Source organism: Wallemia ichthyophaga, assembly GCF_000400465.1.
Source record: "Wallemia ichthyophaga EXF-994 unplaced genomic scaffold scaffold15, whole genome shotgun sequence".
Taxonomy (NCBI): Eukaryota; Fungi; Basidiomycota; class Wallemiomycetes; order Wallemiales; family Wallemiaceae; genus Wallemia; species Wallemia ichthyophaga.
This window is the reverse complement of record NW_008806288.1, coordinates 1-27,450: the sequence shown is the minus strand read 5'-3', so window position 1 is coordinate 27,450 and position 27,450 is coordinate 1. Positions and strand designations below refer to the sequence as shown.

The following is a 27,450-nucleotide window of genomic DNA, read 5'->3' as shown; positions in this document are numbered from 1 at the left end:
AAGACTTTTTGCTTCATTTCTGAAATTGATCAAAATGTCCCGAATCTCACGCATCTGACCGTCTTTGATGTAATATTCGAAAAAACAACAACAGCTTTACTCTTCCAAATCATCAAACAAAGTCAAAATCTGTGCAGAGTGAACATACACGCTAAGTTCTGTTCGTTCAAGACTAGGCATACTTCAGACTTCGCGGTATGGAATTTTATTATTGGCTACGAAGATAGCAAGACGTATGTAGGCTGCTAAAAATATTATCATGAATGACTACTTGATAATATAATAACACCCCTCTCTATCACACGACAAATTAGGTGAATTGGATATAATGAAATCGTAAAACATACAAGCCTTTCTTCACCTTCTGATTCTAAAACAAGTTGGCTACTTGGGTACTTTTGTTGTTTGTGAGGCAAATTCAATTTAGAGGTAATAAAGCTGGTGCACCCAATTATACCAAACACATTAAGTCGATAACCTAAGGATACATTCTTCGGAAACCTATATGGATTCCGGACGGAGGAGTGAGTCTGAGAATACACTTGATCCCCCTTAAGAAGTACGATAGCTTTAATAATCAATCACCAAACTTCACAATAATTTAATCATCTCCACGTCTTGACATCAAATCGTGTTATCAGTATCTTTGATCAAGTACCTCAACGGCTTATGAGTTTATACGGCGGAATATTCTTCGAGGAGGAAGAGAAGAAGGAAGAAAAGAAGGAACCTTCGCCAGAGCCTCAGCCACAAGAACCAGCAGCGCCTCAACCAGCGCCCAAACCACAGAACTGGACGGCATCGCTCAAGTTCGCGCCAGTAGCGAGAAGGAGTAAGGCAGCAACAAAGCCATCGTTGCCGCCGGTGCCTTCAGCGTTCGCCAGTGCGAGTGCGATTCCATCGAGCTCGGCGGCGTCCTCATCGAGCAGCACGCCCAAGAAGGGTGACGAGGGTGCTGGTGTGGAAAGAGGCGGGCTAGATTCTCACAACACGCAGACTACCGGCAATGTAAACGAGAGCACACTCCAAGCACGAGCAGAAGCAGATACATCAGCAGACACAGCACAAATCACACAAAACACTTCACTCAAACCACCCCCAATGACAATCTCAGATGAAGAGCTAGACGATGCAGCACATATGAGCGGGAATTATCGCCGAGTACTCACCAAAAAAGAGAAGAAAATGAAGAAAAAGGGCCAGCTACCAGTAGCAGGACCCAACTGGAACGATGAGTATGATCCGTACAAGCCGACGGACTATATGGAGTACAAGCGTTTTGCTGAGTTTTTGAAAGAGGAGAGGATGGCGAGAAGGGCTGAGGAGTTGTCTAGACAGCACAACGACTACAGTTCGTCTGAGTATTCGGAGAGCGACGATGAGGAGGGAGGAGAAGAACGTGGTGGACGTGGTGATAAAGATAAATTCAAAATGTTTGCACCACCAGAGGTATACGACAGTGATGCACACGCTCCAACGGCTATCGACAAGGAGGAAACGGGCGACGAGGTGTTTCAGAGACGGTTGGCTATGTCGAGCGCTAACGCTCAGCAAGCGCGTATGCAGGGTGAGAATGTGGGTGGTGTCGAGGGTGTATCTGAGGTAGAATCGAAACAGGAGGTACAGCAGCAAGCAAAGCAGCAAGACGAACAGCCCGACAAAGCACAGATACAACCACCTCAACCACCTCAACCACCTCAACCACCCCCTCCCTCTCAAACACCCGAAGATAGACTGAAAGCATCACAGGCAGCAGCTGCAAGTATTGCAGCCAAGTTCAGCAAGCTGGTGCCACAGAAGGCGTCCACAGAGGTGCAAACGCCGCAACTGCCAGTGCAATCGACACAAGTTGCACCAGAAGTGTCAGAAGTAGACGACTTTCTCTCCACGATTGAAGAATCAACAGTGTCGAAAGAGCAGCAGGAGAGAGGAGAGAACAAGGCTAATTTTGCACAGCGATTTATGGCAAAGCAGGGCTGGAAAGAGGGAGAGGGACTTGGAGCGCACAAGACGGGAATCAAGGAAGCTTTGTCGTTGGAAAAAAGTGAAAGTGGCAGTGGGGAGATCAAGTCAACAGAGGAGAGTGGGCTGGATAAGCAGGCGAGAGAGATGTTTGGGGAACCATCCAAAACCATCCTTCTGAGGAATATGGTCAAGTTACACGAAGTCGACGATGATCTGTCACAGGAAGTTGCTGAGGAGTGCAATAAGAATGGGATCGTGGAAAGAGTGGTTGTGCATACACCGCAAGTGTATATGGAGGAGAGCGATGCTGTGAAGATCTTTGTCAAGTTTTCAGGATTAGTTGGTGCATATAAGAACGTGAGAGCACTGAATGGAAGATACTTTGGAGGAACGCAGATAATAGCACGGTATTATTCAGATGATGCATTTAACAGGGGTATGTATGATAGGTGACTGGGTAACTAGAGTGAATACTAGCTGTTCCAGCTATGTCCAATACCTCTTTGTAGATCTTCGAGCATCTTATCATTGATTTCTTGTGTTGCATCGTTGCTGCTATCACGCCTAGATATGTTGATAATGTGAATCATGAACTGAGCAATATTATTCTCGCCAATTTCGACAAGCGCTCGTGCACCCCAACTAAATTCCATGTCGTGATTCCCAATGGATGATTTTTTTTTCTCCAGGTAAGACTGCCTTGAGAGGGAGTTGATAAAGGATTCCAACGTAAGCTTATCTTCATTTGGGAGGCACTGTGATTGATTTAGGCCAAGTTTCTTGAGATGGGAGTAGAGGTGTGTATCTGAAATGATGCCTCCGCTAGCCAAGACGACAGCGAGGATGGTGTGGAGGATGCCGATAAGGTGGGTGTTTTCGAAACGCTCGTACGCCTTGAGGTGGTTGGTGTTGTCTGGCTTATCGTGCACATCCACCACCACATACGCCCGCGTACCTCTCTTGGCAGGGAGACTGTCCAACTTGTAGCTCTCTTTCGGGGGCAATTCTACAATCTGGTAGCCGAACACCTCGGTTAATTTTAAGTTGGCTGCGGTTATCATACTGTCTATGCTCATCGCAGATGGCCTGCTGCACTTCTTCGCAATCTCATCGCGCTTCAGACTTGAACGACGTGTTTCTGCGGAGAGAGCGAGGCGTATAAGACCAGCAACTGCGCGTTGTGTCTGGCGATCCAAGTCGTCGAATGCTTCGTCAGGCATGGAGTGTTGGTGTGGTGGTGTGGTGGTGTTGGTGTAAGCAACAGAAACAGAATTAAGCTAAAATATTCTTTATCTCTTTGTCCATTTGTCCGCTTCGTTGTTTACCATTGGCAACAACTTCGTCTTCCTTGAACCACCATGAGTCTCCGCGGCCGTCTTGGTCTTCTCTCTTCGATAGCCCTGCCGGTGCTAGCGGGCGGAGTGTTCAGCAATGCACGCGTAAGCTGCGAAGAATACAACCAAAGCGATAGCCACACCGCACCGCCGATGCGCCAGCAGATGTCGAGCTACGTGAAGCAGCTCCAGAGTACAATAGTCGAAGCAATATCAGATTTCGACGGCGGGGCCAAATTCCGCGTTGACAAATGGCAGCGCAAAGAGGGCGGTGAGGGTATAAGCTGTGTGCTGCAGAACGGCACACACGTCGAGAAGGCAGGTGTCGGCGTGTCCATCGTACATGGCAAACTGCCACCGGCGGGTGTAGCGCAGATGCGAGCAAACCACGCAGGGATTCCTTACGACCCACAAAATCCACATCCCCTCCCTTTCAGCGCTGTCGGCTTATCGCTTATCATTCATCCACGCAACCCGTTTTGCCCCACTGTGCATGCCAACTACCGCTATTTCGAGCTGTATGAGGGGGGGCAAGAGGGTGGCGTGGACAATGCAGGAAATTTGGTCAACGCGAAACCCATCTTCTCGTGGTTTGGAGGCGGCTCCGATCTCACACCGGCTTATCTCAATCAAGAAGACTGCAGACATTTCCACGGGACAGTGAAAAAGGCTTGCGACAAACACGATGCGGGCTTTTACCCTCAATTCAAACGCTGGGCAGATAACTACTTCTACATACCTCATCGCAACCAATGCCGCGGAATAGGGGGCATTTTCTTCGACGACCTCACACCCGGGTCGGAATTGGCGCGGGGGAAGAGCGCTGAGGAGCTCTTTGGCTTTGTGCGAGAGTGCGGAGATGCTTTCCTCGATTCGTACCTGCCTATTCTCGACAAAAGAAAAGGGGTGGAGTACAACGACCACCATAAACGCTGGCAGGATCTGCGCAGAGGGCGCTATGTGGAGTTTAATCTGGTGCACGATCGCGGGACAAAGTTTGGATTGAATGTGGGTGGGTCGTTGGTAGATTTGATTTGATACTAACGCAACTCATTACAGGCCGGCGGTGCGCGTATCGAATCTATTCTGATGAGTCTCCCGGCGACGGCAAGATGGGAATATATGACGGATATGGGGACGCAGGAGGGTACAGAGGAAATGGAGATGGAGGAGGTGCTTAGAGAGCCAGTGGAGTGGGTTGGGTAGGTGTAAATGGTGTAGAATATAAATGTATTATACACAGAAATACCTCTAGAAATATGTCTAGAAATACCTTTAGAATTACCCCTAGAAATACCTTTAGAACTCGCTGTAGATATCCATCTCAGCGTGGAGCAAGTGTGGGTAGTTGCTCAGTGCTTGGAAGGGTGTGGAGTGGAGGTGGGCAGTGAGAGCAGCTGGAGCATTGTACTCCTCATAAACGATGAAAGTGTTGGACGATTCTTTGACGCCGCGGGAGATGCGGTAGCTGGGGATAGAGTGGTGTGAGAGCATTGCAACGATATAACGCCTCACTCACGTTAAAGTACCCTCTTCTTCATCGCTATTAGCGAGTACGGCGACGTCTTTGATTAATTTGGCTACGTCGTCTGCATGTTCTGGCTCAGAAGTCACCTTGGCTACTACATTGAATGGACCGGTAATTTCTGCCAACTTTGCCTGCACTGATGGCATGACAGGTGCTGCGAGTTCTCCCATTGACGGCATCTTGTTGTGTGTTTGTGTGTGTAGGCGAGTGAAGGTGGTTGAGTAAGCAATCTCGGTAAGCAACGCTGGTAAGCGGGTTGGGAGGGAGTAGCACAGAAGTACTTGAATTATTGCAAGTATATCATGGATTTCAAGCGTATCAAGTATATCAAGTGTATCAATCACTTGATCACATTCATTTCAATACATTCCCATCAGTCGGACAGATGTGAGTGTTTTTAAGTGTTGGTGTGTGATAGGTGGATTATGTGGCTTTGTAAGTCAAGTGATAGGTATAGAAAGCTTAGTAGACGAGAAAGATGAAAATTTGAGGGTGAGGAATTGAAGGAAATGGGAGTGGGAAGGTTGATTGAAGTGATTGAAGGTGTAATGACTAGCCTAGACGCACCAAATCACCTTCGAACATGGAATATGATATAAAATTAGAATCGACTTGGCGGATATTTATAGAGAGTGAGTGTGTGTGGGTAGAGTGATAGTAGGTGGAGATAGTAGGATCTGACAAAGAATGGTATTAGTAAATTACTTGTAGACCACTAGTAATTTACTAGCACCACTCTCAAATTTAAAGAAAACACTGCCAATCTCGCCAAGATATAAATAAAGAACAGAATTCCAAGTAGAAAAAAGGAGTGGATCTGAGGTAGTAATGGAATGGTGGAATGCTTACAGTCATCACGTTCATCACACTTGTCATGGTTTCTGTATCAGAATTGCTCTCGACGTTTAATCAACAGCAGTGTGGGGATACTCAGCTGCTGATCACGATACTCAACGCAAAGAAAGCCGAGGATGAGTATAATTTGGGTGTTTTGAATGCAAGAATGGAGTATTCGAGAGCTATGAGATGGCAGTGGGAGTTGCAGCAGCATCATCCATCGCATCAACATGCTCAACACGCCCAAAACACACAACACCCACAGCAAACCCAGCAACACCCACACTCCCCGCCTATCTCACCATCCCATAAATACACGCCAGCCAGTCCACCTGCCAGCCTCGACGAAGAGTCATCCAGTTCAAATAGACAAGAAATAATCAACGCATTGAAACAGAAATTCGAGCAACACCCACAGCATCCACAGCACTCACAGCAGCACCCACACGCACACTCAACTTAATTTAATTTTAATATTCCTTTTGTATTTATCTACATTGTATTATCCTTTATAACAACCAACTTTAAATCCCCCTAAACCCCCTAAATCCCACTAAATGCCCAAAGAATCTCTCCGCTCAACTTACATCTCCAATCAGCCCAACGGCTGGACCTTCTCTGATATCCCCACACGCTTCCCCAATTCATCTGCCAATGTTGTCCACTCAAATTCATCTTCACACATTTCTGAAGCCAGCACCACTGTAAAACAGCTTATAGCTGCCAGTCTCCTTCAATTCGGTGCTACTTCTCTTAGTATGCCCTTTGAAGTGGGTAAGGTCCTCTTGCAGGTTCAGTACAACCCAAGGCTCAAAATCGGTCCTTATTATAGCAGCGATCTTAATGCCGATCAAAACGACGACGACGATGACCTCGATGACCTCGATGACCCCAGTGACCCCGATGACCTCAACTCCCACTCAAACTACTTCCGTTTCGAAGAAGACGCCCCAAAAGCTCCTTTGAAACCTAAAAAACACATCCCAAAAGACAAAGATGGTTATCTTGCTCAGCGCCCCTCCTATCTTGTCCCCCTACAAGCAGATGGCGGCGTCTGGCGTATGATGCGCGCTGTGTCCAAATCTCACGAAGGTCTTTCTGGGCTTTGGAAGGGCACTCTGACGTCATCCATATTCGACATATCCTTCTCTACCCTCCAGCCACTCTTTCTCTCCGCCCTCTCCACCATATTCCTTCCCTCAAACACACTCTCCTTCCTCCCCATCCACCAGCTACCCAGCCCCCTCAAGCCACTCGGAGTGCATGTCCTGGCCCACACTCTCACTGCCGTCACCCTCTCTCCGCTCGATTTGGTGCGAACGAGGATGATTGTCCAATCCACGTCCTCCACCTCCGCCGGCACATGCCGACGTGCTTACAGCGGACCCATCGACGCACTGCGCAAGATTGCAAACCGCGAGGGTGGCTGGCAGGTAATGTGGACGCACCCCAACCTGCTCCTGCCCACTATCGTAGAGTCGTCCTTCAAGTCACTCCTCCAACTGTGCGCTCCGCTCGTAGTGGAGAGGCTGCTCGGCGTGAGTGTGGATAGTCGACCCGCCACGTATGCCGTCTGCGAGCTGCTGTGGAGCGTCGCTACTATGACGCTTACCCTCCCCCTCGAGACTGTCAGGCGGCGTCTGCAGACGCAGGATAGGAGCCTCGTTAGGGCACAACAGCCTGGGCAACTCACGCCTTGCATCGATACCCGTCCCAGCCCCGCTGCAGGTATGGTGGAGTGCGTTTATCGCATTGTCACTGAGGAGTGCAGCGATAGTAGTGGCAGCAGATGGAGCGGCTTTAAGAGTCTCTTTAGAGGCTTCGGCTTGGGATTGAGCGCTAGCTCCATGGTGTTCGTCTTGGGTATGTTTGGCGGTGTCGATGTGGGTGAAGGCTGGACGGAGATCTGAGATGGGTATTGGGTGTTGGGTGATGGCAGTAGGTCACCGAAATGGCTTTTTGTTATCGGCTATCTACTATTTTACCATCTGCATGCATTCCTATCATCATTCTCTATATAGTCAGTTCTTGTCGTACAAATTTTCACCAACGTCCCGATATGGAAAAACGCTCTAGGTTTGGCCGGCGCGACAAGCACAGTTTGACTCACACTGCCACCACGATGCCAGAGCAACCAATGCACGCTAATGACAGGGCTACTGTAAGTGCTGCAAGTACTGCCAATACCAGTGCCACGACAAACGGCAAGGCCACGGCCACACCCCATCTATTACCGCCGGTAGGTGTTCTGCCACACAGCCAAAATGCGACAATAACACCTACACATGACATGACCAGACCAACGCCTTTCTCGAACTGCTTCTGTGGTGGGTGGACGTTGTTGTGTGTTGACGAACCATCTCATTGGAATTAAATGAAAGCAGCCTTCTCGAACACTGTCCAGACACACAGCTCTGCTGCGACCTCAGAAGGGGGTTCTACATTCAAGATGTACCGCTTGCTCAGAAAGCAAGACACCACTGACACACTTATTCAGACGCAGGTGAGTGTATAATGCGCTGAATGCTATAACGCTAGCCACTAAACCACTCTGCTGAAATTGCCTCTAGCTACTCGACCAGCTCCTTCAAGATAATTTGGATACCCTGTTATGTCACCGTTATACTGCGAGTGACACTCATTTTAGTAGAGATGTCTACGGCAATAACATTAGTAATTTCAGCGACAACAATAATAACAATAATAGCAACAACATCAGTAACAACAACAGCACCCACACCCCACATACTCCCACCCCCTTCTCCCTCTTCGTCTCCCTCTGTAGCCGCTATTTTATAGTGAGTGGGCTTTTGCGTGGTGAAGACGATGTGCTGACTGGCTGGCCTTTTCAGAGAGTCTCGTACTGCGAACGTAATGGCATGGGCGAGCGATCACACCCATTCGCCAAACTTTTCTTTGCACTCCCCGATGAATGTCTTGCTATTGGCAAGTGGCACGCCTTCACCCAGCTGCAGCCGCAGTGGGGGTATTCAGAGGGTTTGTATAGGGTGGATGTAGGTGTCCATGCGGGTATGCATCAGGAACACACACGAAGCCACATCGTAGAAACTCTTTTATGCGACGCAAACGACCACCACACAGCCATTCTCATCGACCGTCTGCATGCAGCCATGGTGTTAGAAGATGGATGGCATGTTAAGCACTCCGAGCATAGCATACACAGCAACCACACCGATCTCGTCGTCGACGTGCCTCGTGTGCGCGAGGTGGCCGCGGAGATTCGACAAGAAATTCGCCTCATCATCACTGTCAAACGGCTTTTACGCAAGTCGCTGACGCTGTGCGACCAAGTATCAACATCCTCCTTCACAAGTAAATGCAAAAGCAAGACAGACATAGCCGCACTGAGCGTCGCACTTAAGACGCACAGAACGCACAGGATGCACAAGCACACGCGCACGCGCTCGCCCGCGGACATTTTCTCCTTAGACACCCTCACCCAGCTGCACAACCACCTCTATCCGTTCACGCGCGTGGTCGTCCTGCTCGATTCGCTCGGCACGGCGTATGAGTATATGGATGTAGATGAGCACTGCCATCACCTTGTGTGGCTGTATCTGGATGTGGATGTGGGTGAGGTGAGTGACCACGCGCTAACACTCCCACTCCAATTCCCACTTCGCCACAGAGTGAGTGTGAGCATTGGTGAAATCATGGCTATTGGCTCGCTCTCCCATCCGTGCATCACCCTGACGCGCAAACATCTCGAGGACCTTGTGCGGGTGCTGCGCGCAGTCGGTGCGTCTCCTTACGAGATGCCTCTTGAGAAGGGGGATGTGGATGTAGACTTGGGTGGAGTTTTCGCCCTTCTCGCTAAGTCTGTACATCTGCTCAGCACCTCTCCGGATATTCATTGGGGCGGCCTCCTCTACCACGCTTACAACACCCTCCTTATGATCTACACACACCTCCTCCCCTTCAAGGAGAATAATGGCGGGAGTTTCAGTGGCTTCGGGGATGCATTAGCGTTTGAGTTTGAATCTGGGTTTGGGTACGATGACAATTACGTCCCTGTGTCTTACCTTAGCATCGACAATGGTAAAGACAATGGTAGCAGCAGCAGCAGGGATATGCAAGTCAGTATCTGGTGCGCTGCCCAGACGCGTTTTGCTGCTCTTAATGCACACGATCCTTTTGAAGATGGTAGCGCGGATGAAGGTGGAGAGGGAGACAACGATGGCTACGACGGCGATAACGACAACGAAAACAGCATCACCATCATCAATAGCAACAAGACCGAAAACTCAGCCGAAACATACACAATTGAGGCAGATGATTAACCAGATCAACTCAGCCAACATAGCGCGAGTAGCGAGTAGCGATTAGTGAAAGTAACACAATCACTCGCTTGCTTTAATTGTTTCAAATCTCACGTTTCACTCAATTAACGTAATTAACTATTTCACTATATATCATCGTAACGACAATTTTATTTTGTAAAATACATCTTCCATTGTTAACGGAAGGCGTACAATACGTATATAAATAGAATGCGCAGATTTTTCTCATTCTCATGGCATGCACACCGCCTCCCGCCTTACATATATTGACATATTCACTTCAGCCGAACGAACTAAATGCGCTTCGTGAAACCAACCATCACTGCATCACTGAAATGAAAAAGAGGATTGGATGAAAGTGCGTTAATGCTTTGTGTGCAGACTTGACATGATACTTGTCTGTACATCATTAGCTTTTCTGCTCTAGGCGATAACGTTGATGAGTATATGAAGACGTGGACAGAATTTTCTTGACTTTACTTTGGATTTACTTATAATTCTTTTATTGACTTAAATCAACTTAAATAATCCAATCGGTTATCTCACCTGATCTCACCTTTTGGTGTGTTCAGCTGAGATTCTCGACTTGATTTTGGCATTGGAAAGTCAAATTGCAGCTTTTTTCATGCTCTTGATTTTCTCTTTCTCTTTTTTTTTTCCTTTTCTTTTGCCAGTGGCTGTGGATGTGGATATGATGTTGTCTTCGCATTGTCGAAATGACATCAATTTTGATAGACGACGCTTCTTATCAGCAAATGAATTCAACACAGACACTTTTATCTTTAACGTTACAGATCTTAGCTATCCTCTTGGCACCTAGTGGTGGCATTGTCGCATCCTGTCATCTTAACATAGTATCATCTTACTATCTGTCGAATGCGATTCTATACAGAAACTTGAAAGTCGAAGCCTTTTGTGAGGTTGCAGGGTTTAGGTGAGCTGCTCGCAAGTTAAGTATCCTAAACACTTCATCGCTTACTGCAAGTCATCAGATACTGCGAGACCATTCACGGCTATATGGCAAACTTGTGCATAGTAGATTAGAACTCACGCGCTTAAGCTCAAGAGTAAACCTTAGCCTCTATGAGCGTTCCACAAGTCGAAGATTTGGAATGTGTCAGCTGCGCATTCATAGCTGGGCGTGTGAGTGTAAGTCAACAATTATGAGGGGCTGAGGTTACAACGCTGGCATAAGCGAATTGTCTGTTAGCTCTGCCTACTAAGACATTGTACTTCAGCAAAGCCCATATACGGTCATTGCCAATAAACGCGGCAAATTCAATCACTTACCGTAGGTTTGCATCATTCCAGACAACAAAGATGCGTTCGACTATTCACTCTCCAGCCCCATGCTCAATTTGGCTTAAATCATCAGGCGCGATATCTGAACATTCAAACGCGCTTCATCCTCTCATTCCCCTTATACGACCATGTCTATGTCTACTAAGAACCTCTGCTACTCTTTCTTGGTAACAAACATCAAGGCCACTTTAAAGTCTGATCCAAACGGCATGATGGTGCGTTTACTTACAGCTAGCAACTCACAACTGACACCTCTCCAGAATAAGCTGACATCTGAAGTCTCAAACATCGATTTTAATAGCTTTACAAGTATTATTGACGGGTATGTTGATTCGACACGCTTTGCTCGGATTGTCCTCTGACTAATCACCGCTACAGCCTCCTCAACACACACAGAGTCACATATTGTTGCCAACATAAAAGGTGTTTCGTGATCAAGAGGGTAAGTACGTGTGAATATTTGGTAATGGCATCTCACACACTCACAGGACTCTGTACGTAGCCCTTCCGACGACGCCGACTCACCTAACTTGACTTGTTACGAAGGGTCTCTCACAAGTACTCAAAAACCAATACAACATAAACAACGCAGAACTGATAGAGCTGTGTGATAAATACTGCAACGTGAGTAGCCTGTATTTTATTGTCACCAATCTCACCTATCTTGCCGCGTTTAGCCTCATGCCGGCTGTTGTAAGATTCCGCCAAAACCTCAAAGCAGCAAGGGGAAGAGAAACCCAGTAAGTATGTACTATACTCTTCCAAGATACAGCGGAAACGTGAGTTAGGTTTCTAGTTGTTTTATACTAGCTAATGCTAGCCTGTAGAATGCTACACCTTCAATTTCGTCCGACTCAGCAAGCAGAGGTGCTAACATCAACATCAACAGTAAGAAACGCAGTGTCTCTCTAGATGAGTCAAGCAGCATGAAAGGAGGAAAGAAAAGAAAAACCTCACCTGACACACAAGCCAAGCCAACGATTCGTAGCGCACCTTCGACAAGCGATAGGCATCGTGGCCCTACTTCGGATGTCACGTTTATACACAGCGACGAGAACTTTTACGCTACGCAAAGAGCTCTACAAAGAAGCAAACGAACAGCCAACTTTTCGCACGACCAAAAAGGGCAGAACGACTTCGCTTACGACTCTGCTTTATCGGAGTTTGCGAACGCTAACCAGCATAATATACAGGCTTCTCCTCAGAAGGAGCTCGAATACAAGAGGTTCATTAAAACCTTGGGCCACTTTTCAAATTTGGGGCAGCATAATCAAGTTGCTTGTGCTGCTCGGGGTAGGCAGAGAGTGCAAGGTGTACAAGATCCCGTGCAACATGCTCCTACTCAACAATGTGCGCTTATGGCTTCGACTATGGCTTCGACTTCGACTTCCCACAGTCAGCATCGCGTACGTTTTGGAGAGGCTATCAATCGAATTGGTCAACCTCTACAGCCTGTACAATTTAAACAGTTGCAACAGTTGCAACCTCAGCAAAATCAGCAACCTCAGCAGCACCATCAACCTCAACAGCCAAATCGCAGAGAAGAATTAGTCAAACAGAGCTTCCACACATTGGCGATGGAAAACTCGAGAATCACAAAAGAGAAAATCAATGAACATACGACATTACAGGATATTGTCAACAATGTTTCTGAGAATGCCAACTTTTCTATAAATCCACAGCTTATTCTAGATATGAATAAACAACAAACTCTTGTCAATCCAGTTCTTCTTTCGGATTGCCCCACGAACGTTGTTTGCAAGTATTTGCAGATAGCGTTAGATTGCTACCAACCCGCTATGGAACATGCTCATATCCTGAGCGAGCATTCTGCAAATCTGTCAGTTCAAGAAAAAGAGGCAAGATTTGTAGACATGTGTACTAGGTATATCGATCTGGAGATGGTCGATCTTGATTTCGATCTTTCAGAACAAATAAATCCGCTATGTCGGAGCGACCCGCTAAATCAACACAAATGAATAATGAATAATACTCAATCTCTTTCATATTCTTCGGATGGTTTCCAAACAGACCATGGTCTGCATGACACTCATCGATGTCTTCAAACTTTCACGGCTTTTATTTTTCAGCTTTGTTTTTATCTTTCAATCTGATCATCGTCCGCTTCTCAAGGGGGGTTTTGGTCTTACAATCTCATCTCAACCATACTTAGCGTTTCCTCAATATTTCGACCAATGTCTCGAGTATTTCACTTCTGCTCACTCAGTTATAGTTACATGCAATGTCAATTTTCATTTTCAACACGAAATCCTGTAATAAATTATATTCTGATATTTGTAATAATACATTTTTGTAGTATTCTGGTTTATTTATTTATATTAAACCTATAATTGCCATCTTCACCTTGATTGATATTGAGCATGTCTGTATTGAGGCCAAAGATTCCCAAGAAGCGATTAGATGTATTCTTCAATGCGATCAGGGCCTTTTCACGATCATGTTCCTCTTTCTGAGTGATGCTCTCGCCGATGACTTGGTCTACATGACTCAAATCATACTTGGCTGATATCTTCTCAGCTTCTTCGAGGCGACCGAGCTTGTCCAAGACGAGGCACTGAGTCTGTCTGAGGCATTTATCATTGTGCGTGTATTCCAAGGCTATCCATTGTGTTAGCGGGGTGTTTGAGGGTGGAAAAAGGCTCTCACAATCTTCAATTACACTTAGTGAGCTATCAAACTTGCCGAGCTGCAAGTATAGCTGACTTATAGCGTTTATAGATTGTACATAGGTTTCCTCGCCAGGTGCGCTAGACTGAGCTAGCCTATACCAAATATCAATCGACTGATTCTTCGTGTCTTGGTTCTGTCCGAGGACTTGTGCTTCCGATATAAGATGAGATTTACCAGTCAGATTCTTTGAGTCAATCTGCTTCAGCTTTGATTCTAAAATATCTTCAGATGTCATGGAATTGCATCGCTTCGTTGTGAACTTCCAAGTTATTTGGCGCAGTTTAGGCGTGAAATAATCAATTCAAAGGGATTCCACATAATGAATATACTCTGTATTCTATCTCCACTCACTCTATTACTCGCCTACACTTCTGCATACTCTGTTCCGATATCCGACGCTAACGACTTCAGACAAGCCTGTAGCGGTATTTGGAACAGCAAGAACGCCGAAATATCCGTAACCTTTGAGCCGTTTTCTTCAGGTCAGGCTGCAGTTGGTGAGTTTGTGTATCAGCGTTTGGGCTATCTCATTCGACCAATCTCACAGGAATTTGGGAGTGGAATGATGTTAATGCACTTGGAAAATATCCTCTTGATGCTGATCCTACAATAATTGCAAAATCGTACGTATGTACCACCTCAGCCTTACAATCCCAGCTTTGCGACGAAAGCGAGTTGGGTAAATTCATTGTCGACGAAAGCGTTCTCAAAGAGGGCGTGAATTCATCCATCTGGACAACAGCCGCTCGTTTCAAAGACATACAAGTTGGTGAATCTACTGTCATCTCAGATAGCGACGCAGACGAGGATCTTGGCGGTGTTGGGAAGCGTGAACTTTACCCGGCTAACACGGGTCCATTCGTCTACGAAGTACCTAGACCTGGGTTTTATTGTGTCGGATCTATACCCATCACACTATCAGGATTAAGTGCGATAGATGAGTCGAGTAGCCATGCGTCCTTCTCTGGAATAGTGACGTTCAACGATAAAAGAAAATCAGAGCTTCCTGCAGCTGACATACCAAAATTAACTTTTTATCTCGTGATGGTTTTTGTTTATATCGCTACGGGCTTAGCATGGGGCTACATGTGCTATCAGCACCGTGGACAATTGCTCATGGTACAGCATCTTATTAGCGGTTTGATTGGTTTCTTGGTGGCTGAAATGCTTGTTAATTGGGGATACTACAAGCATCTCGATAAGAGTGGCAACAACGGCACTGCTACATTCTTACTATGTCTTTGCGCGACACTTGCAGCTGTGAGATCAGCCGCTTCGCTCGGATTGGTTCTCAGTGTTAGTCTGGGTTGGGCGGTCGTGAAGCCATCACTTGATAGATCACTAATGCAAAAGATTATTGGATTAGTATCGGCACATGCTCTATTTGGCATAGTTAACGCGATCGGTACTGTTATAATAAGTTTCGAAGATGCTTCAATATTCTCACTCATCTTGATCATAATTCCACTTGCTGTGACTCAATCAATTGGATTGTTATGGACAATCTACGCCCTTCAATTCACCATCAAACAGCTTGAATCTAAGAATCAGCAATTCAAATTGAAGATGTATAAGAATGTGTATAGAATACTGATAGCAGCACAAGTAATCATTATATTCTTCTTTGGATTTGCTACATTCACTTTCTCAAACAGATTGGAAGAAAACTACGAGCCAAATAACTGGAAGTCTAGATGGTTCTTGATTGATGGATGGACGACGCTACTATACTACGTAGTGTTGATCAGTCTGAGCTTCTTGTGGAAACCGTCGTCACACCACTCAAGACTCGCACTGAGTGAGGAAGTCTCAGTTAATGAGGAGGATGTTGAAGAGTACGAGATTGCAGAGAGAGGGTACAACCACCAAGCACAGAACAATCAAGGCTACTCCAACGTAAACACTAACGATGACTATCATACAGAAGAGACGGTGTTTGCTATCGATGACGAAGATGAAGATAATGAGCAGTCTCAGTCTCACAAGAAGAGTGATGAATTTGAAAGACAAGCGCGTGAAAGAGAAGAGCTGCTGGGCAAGACAGATAAGAACGATTAATTAATAAGCTCGATTGAATTTGAATGTATATACCGTTGATTAATTTCTTTGATTCGCCTTGCTTTACTAACATGATGATTGTGTTACCGGGACAGCCAGTATCTGATAAAGTGGACAGTATAAATCAGGCAGAGGGAGTGTATACGAGGAGTGATAAGTTGATATCGTCTACCGTTGGGAGACTACAGAAGACTGATGATGTGAGTTGGTAGTTTGAAGAAGACGGGTTATATCTAACACAATAACAAGAGCGTGAGGGTTGAAAGTACGCATAAAAACTCACAGCCATTGCCTGAAATAGATAGCGAGGTATTGGCGACGGTAATCAGATTGAATAGCAAGCAAGCCACTTTGACTTTGGATGTCATAGACGGTGTGCCATGCACCAATAACTCACAGGATAGCAACTTTCAAGGAATTCTTCGAAGTCAGGATGTTAGGCAGACTGATAAGGATCGAGTAAAGATGTACAATTGCGTACGTCCAGGTGATATAGTCAGGGCAGTCGTAATTAGTTTGGGTGACGCACGTAACTACTATCTCAGCACAGCGAAGAATGAATACGGTGTGGTCTTTGCTACATCCGAAGACGGTAATCAAATGATACCAGTAAATTGGGAAACAATGAAGGATCCTCAGACTGATAAATCTGAACAACGCAAATGTGCTAAACCAACGCCATTATGAATTACTAGACTTCTTGTACAAGATTAAGTAGAAAAAAGATGAAAAGTTTCACATAGTAGAGATTTGTGTTTATATTGAGTGTTTAAGGGTATATAATGATTGAGAAGACGTAACGAAACAACTATTGAGATGATAATGACTTATGCAAAGGATCAGGTGGTGCTGATGTTGATGCTTTCAGGAATTCTTCCCTTTGAGAAGGCAAATTGAGTTGATTGGAGTGTCTGCGTGATTGGTTGTTAATATACATTGAACGCGGCTTGGAAGGTGGGTTGAACTCTTTTTGTGTGTTTTCTTTCGATTGAGGGGGTGCAGGTGCAGGTACAGCATGTACATCAGGTGCGGGTGTGGGTGCGGGTGGTTGTTTGGGTGAATATTGAGCCACTTTCTCTTCTTCTACTTGCTGTGGTGACATCATGGACTTAATCTTATCCATCAAACCATCCAATGCGTCGATCTGCTGATTATAGATTGGTTAGTTGCTCAAATAATTGAAAGACTACCAACATTTTTGTGATTAACATAACTAGTACCATCAGAAGTATTGATAGTCTTGCTATAAGCAGTTTTAGGTAACTTCACGCGTATTTTATCAAATTTATAGTTGGTTGCAGAGGAAGGTGGATAAAAGGGTATCTTTGTGGTAATTGGTTGGGGTTTACTAGGATTAGAACAAGGTACTTTCACTTTTGGTTTACGCCATGGCGGAGGGGAAGCGGGTTGATTCTGGAGTTGTTGCCTAGCCTCGATACGAGCAGTCCATGGATTGTAGGCAGGAGTATTTGGATTGCGTGTGAGTATAGATTTTGGTGGAGGTTGAGGGGAAGAAGGGTGATTAGACCTTTCTCTTTCTCTTTCTCTGGATAATTGTAGTTGCTTAGCTAGAGTTGTTTGTTGGTGAGTGAGTTGTTGTTCGATAGCGAGTCTATCAGCCAATTCGGAAGCCTTTTTTTGAGCTCTGTGTTGAGCTTCTAATCTTTCATTCTCCTCAAGCTGTCTGCGCTGTTTAGCTCTGATAGCAGCCGAGTGCATTTCATCGGATTGATCTGAGTGGCGTTGTAGCTGTGGTTGTAGCTGTGGCTGGTATTGCTGGTGTTGCTGCTGCTTCTGCTCATGCTCAACGACGTGTCCAAGCTGATGACCAGCCTGGTCAACTAGCACCAGATCATCCTCCTCATCAATTTCATCCCAATGCTTCAACTCATTTAACTGCTTCCACGTGGATTGTTGATTCACTTTACCCGTAAGCAACTTAGGCTGAGTTGGAGTAGAAGGAGATTTGGTTGCCGTGTTTGATAAAAATTTCTTATTAAGATTTAAAGGCTTATAATTGTTTTTATTTATTTCCATTAATTTTTCAATTTTATTTGTCACAACGGTCCTCGTGGTTGCTGGCTGCCTCACTGGCTTCATCCAAGATAACAAGAATATTTAGAAATTTAATTTTTTATTTACAGAGGTCAATGTCGGATAACAAAGCTATCGCTCCAGACGCTTTAAGAGCTCAAGCCGCTGTACAGCAATCAAAGATCAATAAGCTCAAATTAGATCACTCTGCCACTCCTGATATACGCTCTGAGGAACAAAGGAGATTCGAAATTGATAGCAGTATCAATAAAACTCTTGAACAGAAGAAGAAGCTCGATGGTAGCTTGGAAGAGGAGAAACTTAAAGAGCAATACCTCAAAGAACAATCCCAAAACGTTAAATCTGAATCCTCAGGTAACATCAGACAAACTGAAAAATCCATGAAAAAAAGCTTAGAATCCGAGGGTGGTACACTCAAGAACAAAACAAAGTCAAACACTCCAAAATATAACCTTAAAACTCCAAAAGGTACAAAAGATTGGTCACCACTTGAAATGTCTGTTAGAGAACATATCTTCAGTACAATTACTCAAGTTTTCAAAAAACACGGCGGTGTTACAATCGATACTCCTGTTTTTGAACTCAAAGAAATTCTCGCCGGTAAATATGGTGAAGACTCTAAGCTCATTTACGATTTACAAGATCAAGGTGGTGAACTATGCAGCTTGAGATACGATCTCACCGTCCCATTCGCTAGGTACTTGGCAGCCAACTCTACTCCTTCCATCAAGCGCTACCACATTGCAAAAGTTTACAGAAGAGATCAACCTGCTATGACAAAAGGTAGAATGAGAGAATTCTACCAGTGTGATTTCGATGTTGCTGGCTCGTTCGATCCAATGATCCCTGACTCTGAGGTTTTGACAGTTCTCTCTGAAATTCTTACTAATCTCAACGTTGGTCCTTTCACCATCAAGGTTAACCACAGAAAGATCCTCGATGGTATCTTTGAGCTCTCTGGTGTCCCACAAGACAAGATCCGCACCATATCATCTGCTGTCGACAAGCTCGATAAGCTCCCATGGGAAGAGGTCAAGAAGGAGATGACTGATGAGAAGGGCTTGGAAGGTCAAGTTGCCGATAGGATTGGTGAATATGTCAAGTTGTCCGGTAGTAGAGATCTCCTGGAGAAACTCAAGGCAGATGCCAAGATGCAATCAAACGATAGTGCGAAGAAGGGTATTGAAGAGATGGAGCTTTTGTTCAACTACTTGGAAATTTTCGGCGTGCTCCCTCAACTTTCCTTTGATTTGAGTTTGGCTAGAGGTTTGGATTACTACACTGGTGTCATTTATGAAGCTGTTGTTGAAGGATCAAGAGCACCTACACTCGCACCTGCAGCGACTGCTGCTCCTGCAGGTACAAAGACACAACCAAAGGATGTCAAACACACGGGAACAAAGAAAGGTTCAAAGGATGCTGAATCAAAGCATGAAACTGAAATCGATGAATCTCAAATTGGTGTTGGATCAATTGCTGCTGGTGGTAGATACGATGAGCTTGTTGGCATGTTTGCCGGCGGTGGTGCCAAAGATCAAATTCCTTGCGTTGGTGTGTCCATTGGTGTTGAAAGAGTCTTCTCTATCTTGATGCAACGAATCCAATCAGAGCAACAAGCATCGAGAGCCAAACAGACTGAAGTTTACGTTATGGCGATTGGTGATGGATTGTTGAAAGAGCGTATGCAAATTGCTAAAAAGTTGTGGGATAACAACATCAAGGTGGGTGTATGGTTTCTCTTCTAAGTTACCCCTTCTCACCACTTTTAAAGGCTGAATTCTTTTACAAGTCTAAACCAAAATTACCAAAACAATTCGAAGTTGTCGATAAGGAACAGATCCCATTCGGATTATTATTGGCACCACGCGAATGGAACGAGGGGCAAGTTAGAGTCAAGGAGCAAAGGGGCAAAGAAGAAGGCGGTGGAAACGGTGATTTGATCAAGGTAGATGATCTTATCCCTGAGCTGTATAAGCGTATATCCGACTGGAAGAATGAAGGATTTTAGATGAATCACTGTCCTTTCAACTCGTCTATGTTTAAAATGTAAATATCAGCAATTTATTTCTACAATTTTGCACTTATTTTTTTACGTGTCTGTGCAATGTGAACTGATCTTCTTTCAACGCTAATTGAATATGTCAGTAGAGGATAAGCAACAAGCCAGGCACAAGTTCCAAGCGGTGTTTAGTAAAATATCGAATGAGTGTCTGGATTACTTGAAGGAGAATCAGATGCCTAGTGAAGCAGTCAAATGGTTTGATGATAACTTACAATACAACACTCCTGGTGGTAAATTGAACAGAGGTATGAGTGTTGTTGATACCTACTCCATTCTAAAAGGTGGTAAGATATCCCAAGAGGAATACGAAAGAGCTGCAATACTCGGCTGGTGTGTTGAGCTCTTACAAGCATACTTTTTGGTCGCGGATGATATGATGGATGGCTCAATCACTAGAAGAGGTCAGCCATGTTGGTACAGACAACCTCAAATTGGAAACATCGCAATCAACGATGCATTTATGCTCGAAGCTGCTATCTATCATATCCTCAAGCTTCACTTTAAGAAGGAAAGTTACTACGTCAACCTGTTAGAACTATTCCACGATGTCACATTCAAGACTGAGTTGGGTCAGTTAGTCGATCTTATCACAGCGGACGAAGAAAAGGTTGATCTCGACAAGTTTAGCTTGGATAAACATCACTACATTGTTGTTTACAAGACTGCTTTCTATTCCTTCTACTTGCCTGTTGCATTGGCTATGTTCATGAGTGGACTGAGTGATGAAAATCTTCATCAGAACGCACTCGACGTTCTCATTCCGCTTGGTGAATACTTCCAAGTACAGGATGATTATTTGGATGCTTTCGGCAAGCCAGAGCAGATTGGTAAAATTGGTACAGATATTGAGGATAACAAGTGCAGCTGGTGCGTATGCATTGCATTACAATTAGCAAACAAAGAGCAAAGAAAAGTACTAGACGAGAACTACGGACGCAAAAACCCAGAGCAAGCCGACAGAATTAAGGCTTTGTATTCTGAAATGGAGATTGAGAGCAAATTCAAATCTTACGAGAAAGAAGCGCACGATAGGATAGTCAGCTTGATTGAAAAGGTTGATGAGAAATCCGGTATGCGTAAGGAAGCTTACTATTCCTTCCTTTATAAGGTGTTTGGTAGAACCAAGTAGGCAAACCAAAGTTATCAAACGTCGGTGTTATGAAAGATACATTCTCTTATCCTTGGTATATTATGTGCCTTTGTGGTGCTCAAGATGTCCTTGATTTGCTCAGGTGGATCCATATCCAAGCTTTGTGCACGGTGAAATCTGTCCAATCTTGTGAGGCCAACGCAAGGGCCGTATTCGTAGCAGTTGCTGGACGTCATGTTAGCACTTTCGAAAGACGTAAGTGGAAACCTACTCAAACACTCTCAGTATTATGTCAACTTTGGTTTTGTTGGTCGAATGCAGAGGCTCATTGAAATCCATCCTCTGCATTGCCCAGCTGTGAAGATTATTCCACTCATTGCTATTTTCGTTGAGATCTGAGTCTTCTTGGTCGTTTATCTCTACAACATCAGTCTCTTGTTTGTATGGCTTGGATGGCGAAGATTTCAATGTCTTGGCAGTGGCTCCTTTTGCAGCCTTGAAATGTGATTTGATAGATGATTTGTGCTTTGCAGATGCAGCTTTAGGCATATTGCAGTGAATGAAAGTTGAGGATAAGAGATGATATCACAAGTACAATAATAACGATTAAATGAATTTAGTCTGGATTTGGAAGGTGGTCATCATTTTCATCTAGTTCATTTAATTGAATTCCTCCGCTTTACCAGACATGAGTAGCCCAACTGTGAGTGTATTAGAATACTGTGTTGATCCAACTACAGCCAACTCACCAATCAATCCAAACAATCCCATAATGCTACTAAAGATTTCAATGACGAGTATCTTGACGAATAGTGTTGGATCAGCAGCGTCTGCTAAAGCTGCATTACTGCCATTGATACCAACTGCGACACCGCATAGCAGGTTGCAAAGGCCAACTGTCAATCCACCCCAAAACAACGAGAAGCCGGTATAATAGTTTGATTGTGTGTAAATTCCATCAGAAGGCAATCCCTTTATCTTGGCTGCATAGACGATTGCCATGATAACGCCATAAATTGCAACAACTTCACAGAAAATGATGCTATAAAGTGGTTAGCGTGGTTGGCGCGATGATTATAATAGTAATAATCAAACAAACCCACCTAATCAGATTCTTTGTGCGTATACGAGGTGTGCGCACACCACCACCCAATATCGATGATCCTGTCACAAAGATACCCCTGTGCGTCTTTTGTGAGGGGCTGTAAGCCATTATATCAACTGCACTCACCATCCAGCTCCTGCTACGGATAAACCGATACACAGTCCTATGCCCAACAACGCCCACATGTAAGGAGAAGTTTCAGTCAAGAACCATCCAATATCAAAAGCTTCTCCTTGACCTGACTTGTGTGTCATTACTACGTTCCCAATCCATATGCAATCGACACGCACCAGTGAGCAAGAGATAGAGCAAAGCGAGAAACCAAATAGTAGATACTACACCTAACGCATATCTATAATAACCATATCCCATTATATTTTATTTCAGAAATTATCTTTTGTTGGTGGTTGTGGTACAGATCCAAGTCGCATTCTTAGTGATAACTCCCATGAGCAGGATATTTACCAGGGGAATTAGCCATACACTACGAAGGAAACAGCAGCAGCAGGATTGGTGGTTTGTAGATCCGACCTCTTCGTCGACGCCTTCTCAGTCATCATCCACTACCACTTCCACTTCACTCCCACCAGCAGAATTACCAAGTTCATTAATTGATTTACATAATCACCTTAACACCCTCCCATATCTCAATAAAAGCTCCATCAGCTGGAGACATATCGATGATTTCCAGTCAGATTCAGACGAGCTTATCGACAATAATGTTAGCTCTGCACTCAATCCATGGGTGTGGGCGGGTAAAGCGTGTCTGTTGGATGGCATTGGAGAACGCGGTATCGACAGAACATTCAGGGATTTGCGGGCGTATGTGAGTCCCCACGTTGTCTCAGTATCGTTCATCCTCACGCTAGACTGTCAGCTTAAACAGCGAGAAGGAATTACTGTTAACATGTACGGTCTAGAACAGCCTGAGCGTAAGAAGTATACCCGCAAAGGTCTATCTAATCTACGTAAATCTCAAGACAATCTCATCAAAGATCGAGGTAGTTGGGGCTTGATAGAGCATTTTGACAAGCAGACTGGTGTGTCTTCTGTCTTTGGCATTTGGGAGAAAACCAACGAAGCGGATCAATGGGGTGCTTTCGAGTAGTGATATGTCATCTCAGAAGTTATTACGTCTTAAATAATGCATTGCTGATTTCTACAAGAACTTATGGATACTAATAATTATAACTATGGTATAAGTTTATGTGATTATATTTTGCTATTACTATTACTCGATGATCTACTATCGTTTCTTTGCGTTCTCGTTCTGTACTGTGTAGAGGATGATGTTGGTGATTCGTTATATGTATTTCTCGCTGACGTTCTCGATGAGTCTTGGTTGTCATGATTGCTGTCGTAAACATAATCATGTACGTTCATTTGCGGCTGCTGCGCTTTGACTGGAGATGCACTCGTCGATGATCCTGCAAAAACATCCTTTGCTAGCGGCACCCCATCTATATTCGCCTTTTTGCTGTGTGAACGAGGTGGTAGGTTTTTATTTGCTAGCTCTGACAAAGACATCAATGAGGCATCCCCGATTGTTGATGAGGGCACTTTGTGTACATCCTTCGCCAGTTGTACACTATCTGCATTTTCTTTCTTGCTGTTTGAGCGAGGTGGTAGGTTTTTCCCTTCCAGTTCTGATATTGACATATATGAGGAATCCTTTTTTGGTGATGATGCTGCACTTGATGGACTGTAATTCAATATGTAAGCATCTGAGGGTTTCTCTCTCGCATAAGTATCATTCGATTCCTCTTTATGCTTTATGCTGAATTTCCGTTTTTTTGGTGACGCAAGACTGTTTATCGTTGGCGATGTTGGTCCTGATGACCATCCTGTGTGCCCAATGGAGTGTAATGGTAGTGTTTCCTGGGCAGTAGTGTTATTTCAGTCAATCTCATAATGTTTAACCTACCATATTCTCTCCTTCATCGACTGGTGACTCATCGAAGATACTCGTCTGCCCAAAGAGAGACTTTGCTATCGAAAGCATTTCTTCCATTGAAGTAACTAATCCAAGCAATATCTCAGCTTCAGAAAGGGCATAGTGCAACCTGTAGTCAGCCAGTTGCCTTCTCAGCGTAAAATCATCGTCCGATAGTATATCTACTAGTTTACCATCAATAGCACCGAGCATTTCACTCAATGCCATATGTAAACTGGGTAAGAATTGTGGAAGAGGTGTTGATGATCTGAATGCGTGCGTCGATGCATAAAAGACTAAAATGAGCGCATTTATCTTGGAAATTGGTTAACAGAATAAAGTAAAACTCTTCCCTACTCACAAAGTTCAATCTCTGATCCCTGATTTCGAAAAGTGTCTCTTTCTGTATTCTTTCTCTAATGTATCTCAAAGAAATCATAAGATCGTGAGTGCGCTGAAGAGATGTGATCATCTTTCTATAAAGTGTGACTGGCTTAGGTATGACCGATAGCTCAAGTCTCAGAGGCTCTAAAAGAGTATCGCAGCCATTCAAGGCAGATTGCACATTTTTTTCTGTAAGGTCAAACTGTGCTCTGCTCTCTGCTAGAGTCGTAACACCAAGTGTCTGCCTTGACAGAACAAGATACAGCTTCGTGATTTCAGAGATGGCTTTAGATACTTGCAATGTGAAGTTCTTTTTGACTGCGTTAGATTGAAGCTAATGAAAAACATTCACTCACCTCTCTTGCATGAAATGGCCACCAGACCAAATTTACGAGGATAGCTGCAACAATACCTATCGCTATCATATACGCACGAGTCAAGGCAATCGTGAATGATGCAAAGGGTGTTGTGTCGAGGTACTTAAGAAATGTGAGTAATGGTAGTAAAAAACCAATCAACTTACTACTGGGAAGATGATTGGAGGAAATGTTACAGCGAAGACTGTACCAACACCTGGTATGCTGCTCATACGAACCAACCACGCTATCAGTATGGATATTGCCGTAACCAAGACAGTTATACCGTAGGGATTGTTTTCTGTGATGATGTTTACAATGAATCCGTATACTGCACCCAAAATAGTACCAGTCAATCTCCATAATCCGACTCTATATGTGGCCCCCGTAGATGGTTCAAGAACGTAGAAATACGAAATGACCATCCAAACTCCTTTATTTTCGAAGAACCATGTTTGTCCTTTGGAACCGTAAGGCAGAAATCCTGGTATTGATAGCAAAGCGACACCTGCTGCATTTTTCAATGCAAATCTCAAATGACGAGAGCTTTTGACAGTGCGGAAGTATCTCGACACTCTCAATCTAAATTCCAAAACTGATGGCGCGTCCCAGATGTTCAAGAACCAATACTTGATACTAAAACCAGTCTGCTTGAGGTGCGAGCGACGAATTGCGTATGTAGCATATGCCTGTAGCTGCATTTCTTGCTCAAATGTGTGTTGATGTTTGTGCTGTTCCTTCTGCTCAGCTGACAAAAAGTCATCATTCCCGTCAGGCTTCAAGCCAAAGTCTGTGAGGGTTGTGGAGGGTGCTTTCAGCCAGCTCCAAAAGTTGCGTGGGATGTGAACTTTGCGTCGATTCTTTAATCGATTTTCGAGCACTTCAGATGCGCATGTCAAAGCAAACACCAGATCTGAGGATATTTTGAAGAGTGTGACTGAATAATATGAAAGCATACATAGGTGCTTCTTAAACAGACTACTATGATGTGGAGGATTATTAGCGAGGTTCTTGATGAGGATTGTATGCATTTCGCCGCGACAATTCGTAGCTGCCTGTTGAAGGAGTTGTTTCTGAACATCTATGTCCTCTAGGGTGACGTGTTTTGCACTTTTTTCGATAAGAGCCGTACGCAGAGTCCTTCTAACCAGAGAGAGGGAGTTGAGAATGGTTTGATGCATAACTGTGATGATCTTCTTAAGATCCTCAACGCAAACCAAATCATCATCGGCGTCGTCACTCAATCCGAGTATATCCTTCTGAGATTCATCCATGTTGTACATAGATGTGTCAATCAGATCGTTGGATCCGTTGGCGAGTGAAACTCTGAGATTATCTACTATACCGACAAACGGGGCAATACGATCGACGCCAACAAAGTCGTAACTAAACTCAAAAAGACATTCACCGAGCATACTAGGCAGCCTTCTTGCGTTTCTAAAGTATTGAGCGCGCAATCGTGTGAGGTCGGAGAGTGATGAGTCTAACTCGTTAGTTGCGAACAGAACTTTGTACGAGGCCACCTGAGCCTCCTCTGCATCTTTCAAAGCCTGAATGACTTGCTTGGAGAACTGCTGACGGGCGCTGACCGGGAAGCAGATCATACAGACGATCAGTGGAATCAAACTGCCCCACAGCAGCGGCCAGAAGAGATCCAAAAAGGTGCGCACTGACATCTGAAGAACTTGTAAGAGGATTAATTCGCAATATCACCCCCACTTGCCGTTATCGCGCGCAGATTCGACGTCAGACTCCATGCCGCAACGAATTGAATAGTGCGACTGGCGACCATCAACCTTGGCAGCTTCGAGCGTGCATAAGCTGCCACGAATGCTATCAAGGTGAGCGTAACGCAGGGTATAGTTCTTGCAAACGTATGATCTATAGTCTCCTTATTAACTAGGACGGTAAAGTAGATGCTGAGATTGGAGATACCAAGTCCTACGACGCCAAAAACAAAACCGAGTACTGTGATCTGGTAAGCCAGACATCAGGTGAATATGCGGCTACGCACCGGTGAGTTCAATCTGCGAGCCGATCGAGCCATTGGGGTAGAAGAAGAGGTTGAAGATAGTAAAGAGGCTGAGAAGTGTGAGTGGATTATCTTCAGCATCTTGGAGACTGACAGAAATGAGAAATGTTCGCCAGAGAAATGAGATATTGGCTTGATGAGAATAAAGAGACAGCATATGAAGGACGAAAGCACCGGCGGCAGTACCAGTACTGTAAATCTCTTTAATGCCTTTCTCTGCATTTGTTACAGCATGAGGTTCGGCTTCAAGGATTGTGCGCCGATAATATTCAAAGATGGCCTCATCTTGTGATCACAGACGGGGAATTCACGAAGCATGAGATACTAGAGAGGGTATGAGATGGGTTGTTAATCATTGAGAAATATTGTTTTACGTTTTCTAGCTTTGTTCCAGATATGAAGCAGTCTTCTCGCCAC

General features: G+C 44.6%; 18 protein-coding genes across 18 annotated transcripts; 11 read left to right on the top strand and 7 right to left on the bottom strand.

The window, feature by feature from the left end:
• Positions 1-669: 669 nt before the first annotated feature.
• J056_001342 (uncharacterized protein) lies at positions 670-2,411 on the top strand (the record flags this gene model as incomplete). Its single annotated transcript, XM_009270970.1, has 2 exons — positions 670-2,322; positions 2,400-2,411. 2 exons carry the CDS (start codon positions 670-672, stop codon positions 2,409-2,411), a joined length of 1,665 nt encoding a protein of 554 aa, XP_009269245.1.
• A 27-nt stretch (positions 2,412-2,438) lies between these two features.
• J056_001341 (Melanoma-associated antigen G1) lies at positions 2,439-3,185 on the bottom strand (the record flags this gene model as incomplete). Its single annotated transcript, XM_009270969.1, has 1 exon — positions 2,439-3,185. One exon carries the CDS (start codon positions 3,183-3,185, stop codon positions 2,439-2,441), a length of 747 nt encoding a protein of 248 aa, XP_009269244.1.
• Positions 3,186-3,323: 138 nt separating this feature from the next.
• J056_001340 (uncharacterized protein) lies at positions 3,324-4,505 on the top strand (the record flags this gene model as incomplete). The annotated part of the gene is made up of 2 exons (XM_009270968.1): positions 3,324-4,307; positions 4,359-4,505. 2 exons carry the CDS (start codon positions 3,324-3,326, stop codon positions 4,503-4,505), a joined length of 1,131 nt encoding a protein of 376 aa, XP_009269243.1.
• A 93-nt stretch (positions 4,506-4,598) lies between these two features.
• On the bottom strand, positions 4,599-5,006 carry J056_001339 (uncharacterized protein; the record flags this gene model as incomplete). The annotated part of the gene is made up of 2 exons (XM_009270967.1): positions 4,599-4,767; positions 4,819-5,006. 2 exons carry the CDS (start codon positions 5,004-5,006, stop codon positions 4,599-4,601), a joined length of 357 nt encoding a protein of 118 aa, XP_009269242.1.
• A 695-nt stretch (positions 5,007-5,701) lies between these two features.
• Positions 5,702-6,127, top strand: J056_001338 (uncharacterized protein; the record flags this gene model as incomplete). Its single annotated transcript, XM_009270966.1, has 1 exon — positions 5,702-6,127. The coding sequence occupies one exon, from the start codon at positions 5,702-5,704 to the stop codon at positions 6,125-6,127; it is 426 nt and encodes a 141-aa protein (XP_009269241.1).
• A 94-nt stretch (positions 6,128-6,221) lies between these two features.
• J056_001337 (uncharacterized protein) lies at positions 6,222-7,574 on the top strand (the record flags this gene model as incomplete). The annotated part of the gene is made up of 1 exon (XM_009270965.1): positions 6,222-7,574. The coding sequence occupies one exon, from the start codon at positions 6,222-6,224 to the stop codon at positions 7,572-7,574; it is 1,353 nt and encodes a 450-aa protein (XP_009269240.1).
• Positions 7,575-7,786: 212 nt separating this feature from the next.
• J056_001336 (uncharacterized protein) lies at positions 7,787-9,965 on the top strand (the record flags this gene model as incomplete). The annotated part of the gene is made up of 4 exons (XM_009270964.1): positions 7,787-7,903; positions 7,963-8,007; positions 8,069-8,167; positions 8,235-9,965. The coding sequence occupies 4 exons, from the start codon at positions 7,787-7,789 to the stop codon at positions 9,963-9,965; spliced, it is 1,992 nt and encodes a 663-aa protein (XP_009269239.1).
• A 1,436-nt stretch (positions 9,966-11,401) lies between these two features.
• Positions 11,402-13,246, top strand: J056_001335 (uncharacterized protein; the record flags this gene model as incomplete). Its single annotated transcript, XM_009270963.1, has 7 exons — positions 11,402-11,482; positions 11,528-11,589; positions 11,646-11,709; positions 11,756-11,761; positions 11,814-11,891; positions 11,945-12,046; positions 12,095-13,246. 7 exons carry the CDS (start codon positions 11,402-11,404, stop codon positions 13,244-13,246), a joined length of 1,545 nt encoding a protein of 514 aa, XP_009269238.1.
• Positions 13,247-13,593: 347 nt separating this feature from the next.
• J056_001334 (uncharacterized protein) lies at positions 13,594-14,193 on the bottom strand (the record flags this gene model as incomplete). Its single annotated transcript, XM_009270962.1, has 2 exons — positions 13,594-13,886; positions 13,935-14,193. 2 exons carry the CDS (start codon positions 14,191-14,193, stop codon positions 13,594-13,596), a joined length of 552 nt encoding a protein of 183 aa, XP_009269237.1.
• Positions 14,194-14,277: 84 nt separating this feature from the next.
• On the top strand, positions 14,278-16,016 carry J056_001333 (Membrane protein PTM1; the record flags this gene model as incomplete). The annotated part of the gene is made up of 2 exons (XM_009270961.1): positions 14,278-14,455; positions 14,506-16,016. The coding sequence occupies 2 exons, from the start codon at positions 14,278-14,280 to the stop codon at positions 16,014-16,016; spliced, it is 1,689 nt and encodes a 562-aa protein (XP_009269236.1).
• Positions 16,017-16,087: 71 nt separating this feature from the next.
• J056_001332 (Exosome complex component csl4) lies at positions 16,088-16,703 on the top strand (the record flags this gene model as incomplete). The annotated part of the gene is made up of 2 exons (XM_009270960.1): positions 16,088-16,216; positions 16,266-16,703. The coding sequence occupies 2 exons, from the start codon at positions 16,088-16,090 to the stop codon at positions 16,701-16,703; spliced, it is 567 nt and encodes a 188-aa protein (XP_009269235.1).
• A 121-nt stretch (positions 16,704-16,824) lies between these two features.
• On the bottom strand, positions 16,825-18,053 carry J056_001331 (uncharacterized protein; the record flags this gene model as incomplete). The annotated part of the gene is made up of 2 exons (XM_009270959.1): positions 16,825-17,163; positions 17,211-18,053. 2 exons carry the CDS (start codon positions 18,051-18,053, stop codon positions 16,825-16,827), a joined length of 1,182 nt encoding a protein of 393 aa, XP_009269234.1.
• Positions 18,054-18,166: 113 nt separating this feature from the next.
• On the top strand, positions 18,167-20,079 carry J056_001330 (Histidine--tRNA ligase; the record flags this gene model as incomplete). Its single annotated transcript, XM_009270958.1, has 2 exons — positions 18,167-19,792; positions 19,843-20,079. 2 exons carry the CDS (start codon positions 18,167-18,169, stop codon positions 20,077-20,079), a joined length of 1,863 nt encoding a protein of 620 aa, XP_009269233.1.
• A 130-nt stretch (positions 20,080-20,209) lies between these two features.
• Positions 20,210-21,262, top strand: J056_001329 (Farnesyl pyrophosphate synthase; the record flags this gene model as incomplete). Its single annotated transcript, XM_009270957.1, has 1 exon — positions 20,210-21,262. The coding sequence occupies one exon, from the start codon at positions 20,210-20,212 to the stop codon at positions 21,260-21,262; it is 1,053 nt and encodes a 350-aa protein (XP_009269232.1).
• Positions 21,263-21,361: 99 nt separating this feature from the next.
• On the bottom strand, positions 21,362-21,772 carry J056_001328 (uncharacterized protein; the record flags this gene model as incomplete). Its single annotated transcript, XM_009270956.1, has 3 exons — positions 21,362-21,382; positions 21,424-21,448; positions 21,495-21,772. 3 exons carry the CDS (start codon positions 21,770-21,772, stop codon positions 21,362-21,364), a joined length of 324 nt encoding a protein of 107 aa, XP_009269231.1.
• Positions 21,773-21,883: 111 nt separating this feature from the next.
• Positions 21,884-22,700, bottom strand: J056_001327 (putative V-type proton ATPase 20 kDa proteolipid subunit; the record flags this gene model as incomplete). The annotated part of the gene is made up of 5 exons (XM_009270955.1): positions 21,884-21,924; positions 21,973-22,265; positions 22,327-22,404; positions 22,455-22,566; positions 22,619-22,700. The coding sequence occupies 5 exons, from the start codon at positions 22,698-22,700 to the stop codon at positions 21,884-21,886; spliced, it is 606 nt and encodes a 201-aa protein (XP_009269230.1).
• A 76-nt stretch (positions 22,701-22,776) lies between these two features.
• On the top strand, positions 22,777-23,436 carry J056_001326 (uncharacterized protein; the record flags this gene model as incomplete). The annotated part of the gene is made up of 2 exons (XM_009270954.1): positions 22,777-23,154; positions 23,206-23,436. 2 exons carry the CDS (start codon positions 22,777-22,779, stop codon positions 23,434-23,436), a joined length of 609 nt encoding a protein of 202 aa, XP_009269229.1.
• Positions 23,437-23,540: 104 nt separating this feature from the next.
• Positions 23,541-27,255, bottom strand: J056_001325 (uncharacterized protein; the record flags this gene model as incomplete). The annotated part of the gene is made up of 8 exons (XM_009270953.1): positions 23,541-24,206; positions 24,253-24,576; positions 24,623-24,955; positions 25,002-25,124; positions 25,169-26,670; positions 26,721-26,969; positions 27,016-27,083; positions 27,128-27,255. 8 exons carry the CDS (start codon positions 27,253-27,255, stop codon positions 23,541-23,543), a joined length of 3,393 nt encoding a protein of 1,130 aa, XP_009269228.1.
• Between the last annotated feature and the right edge of the window lie 195 nt (positions 27,256-27,450).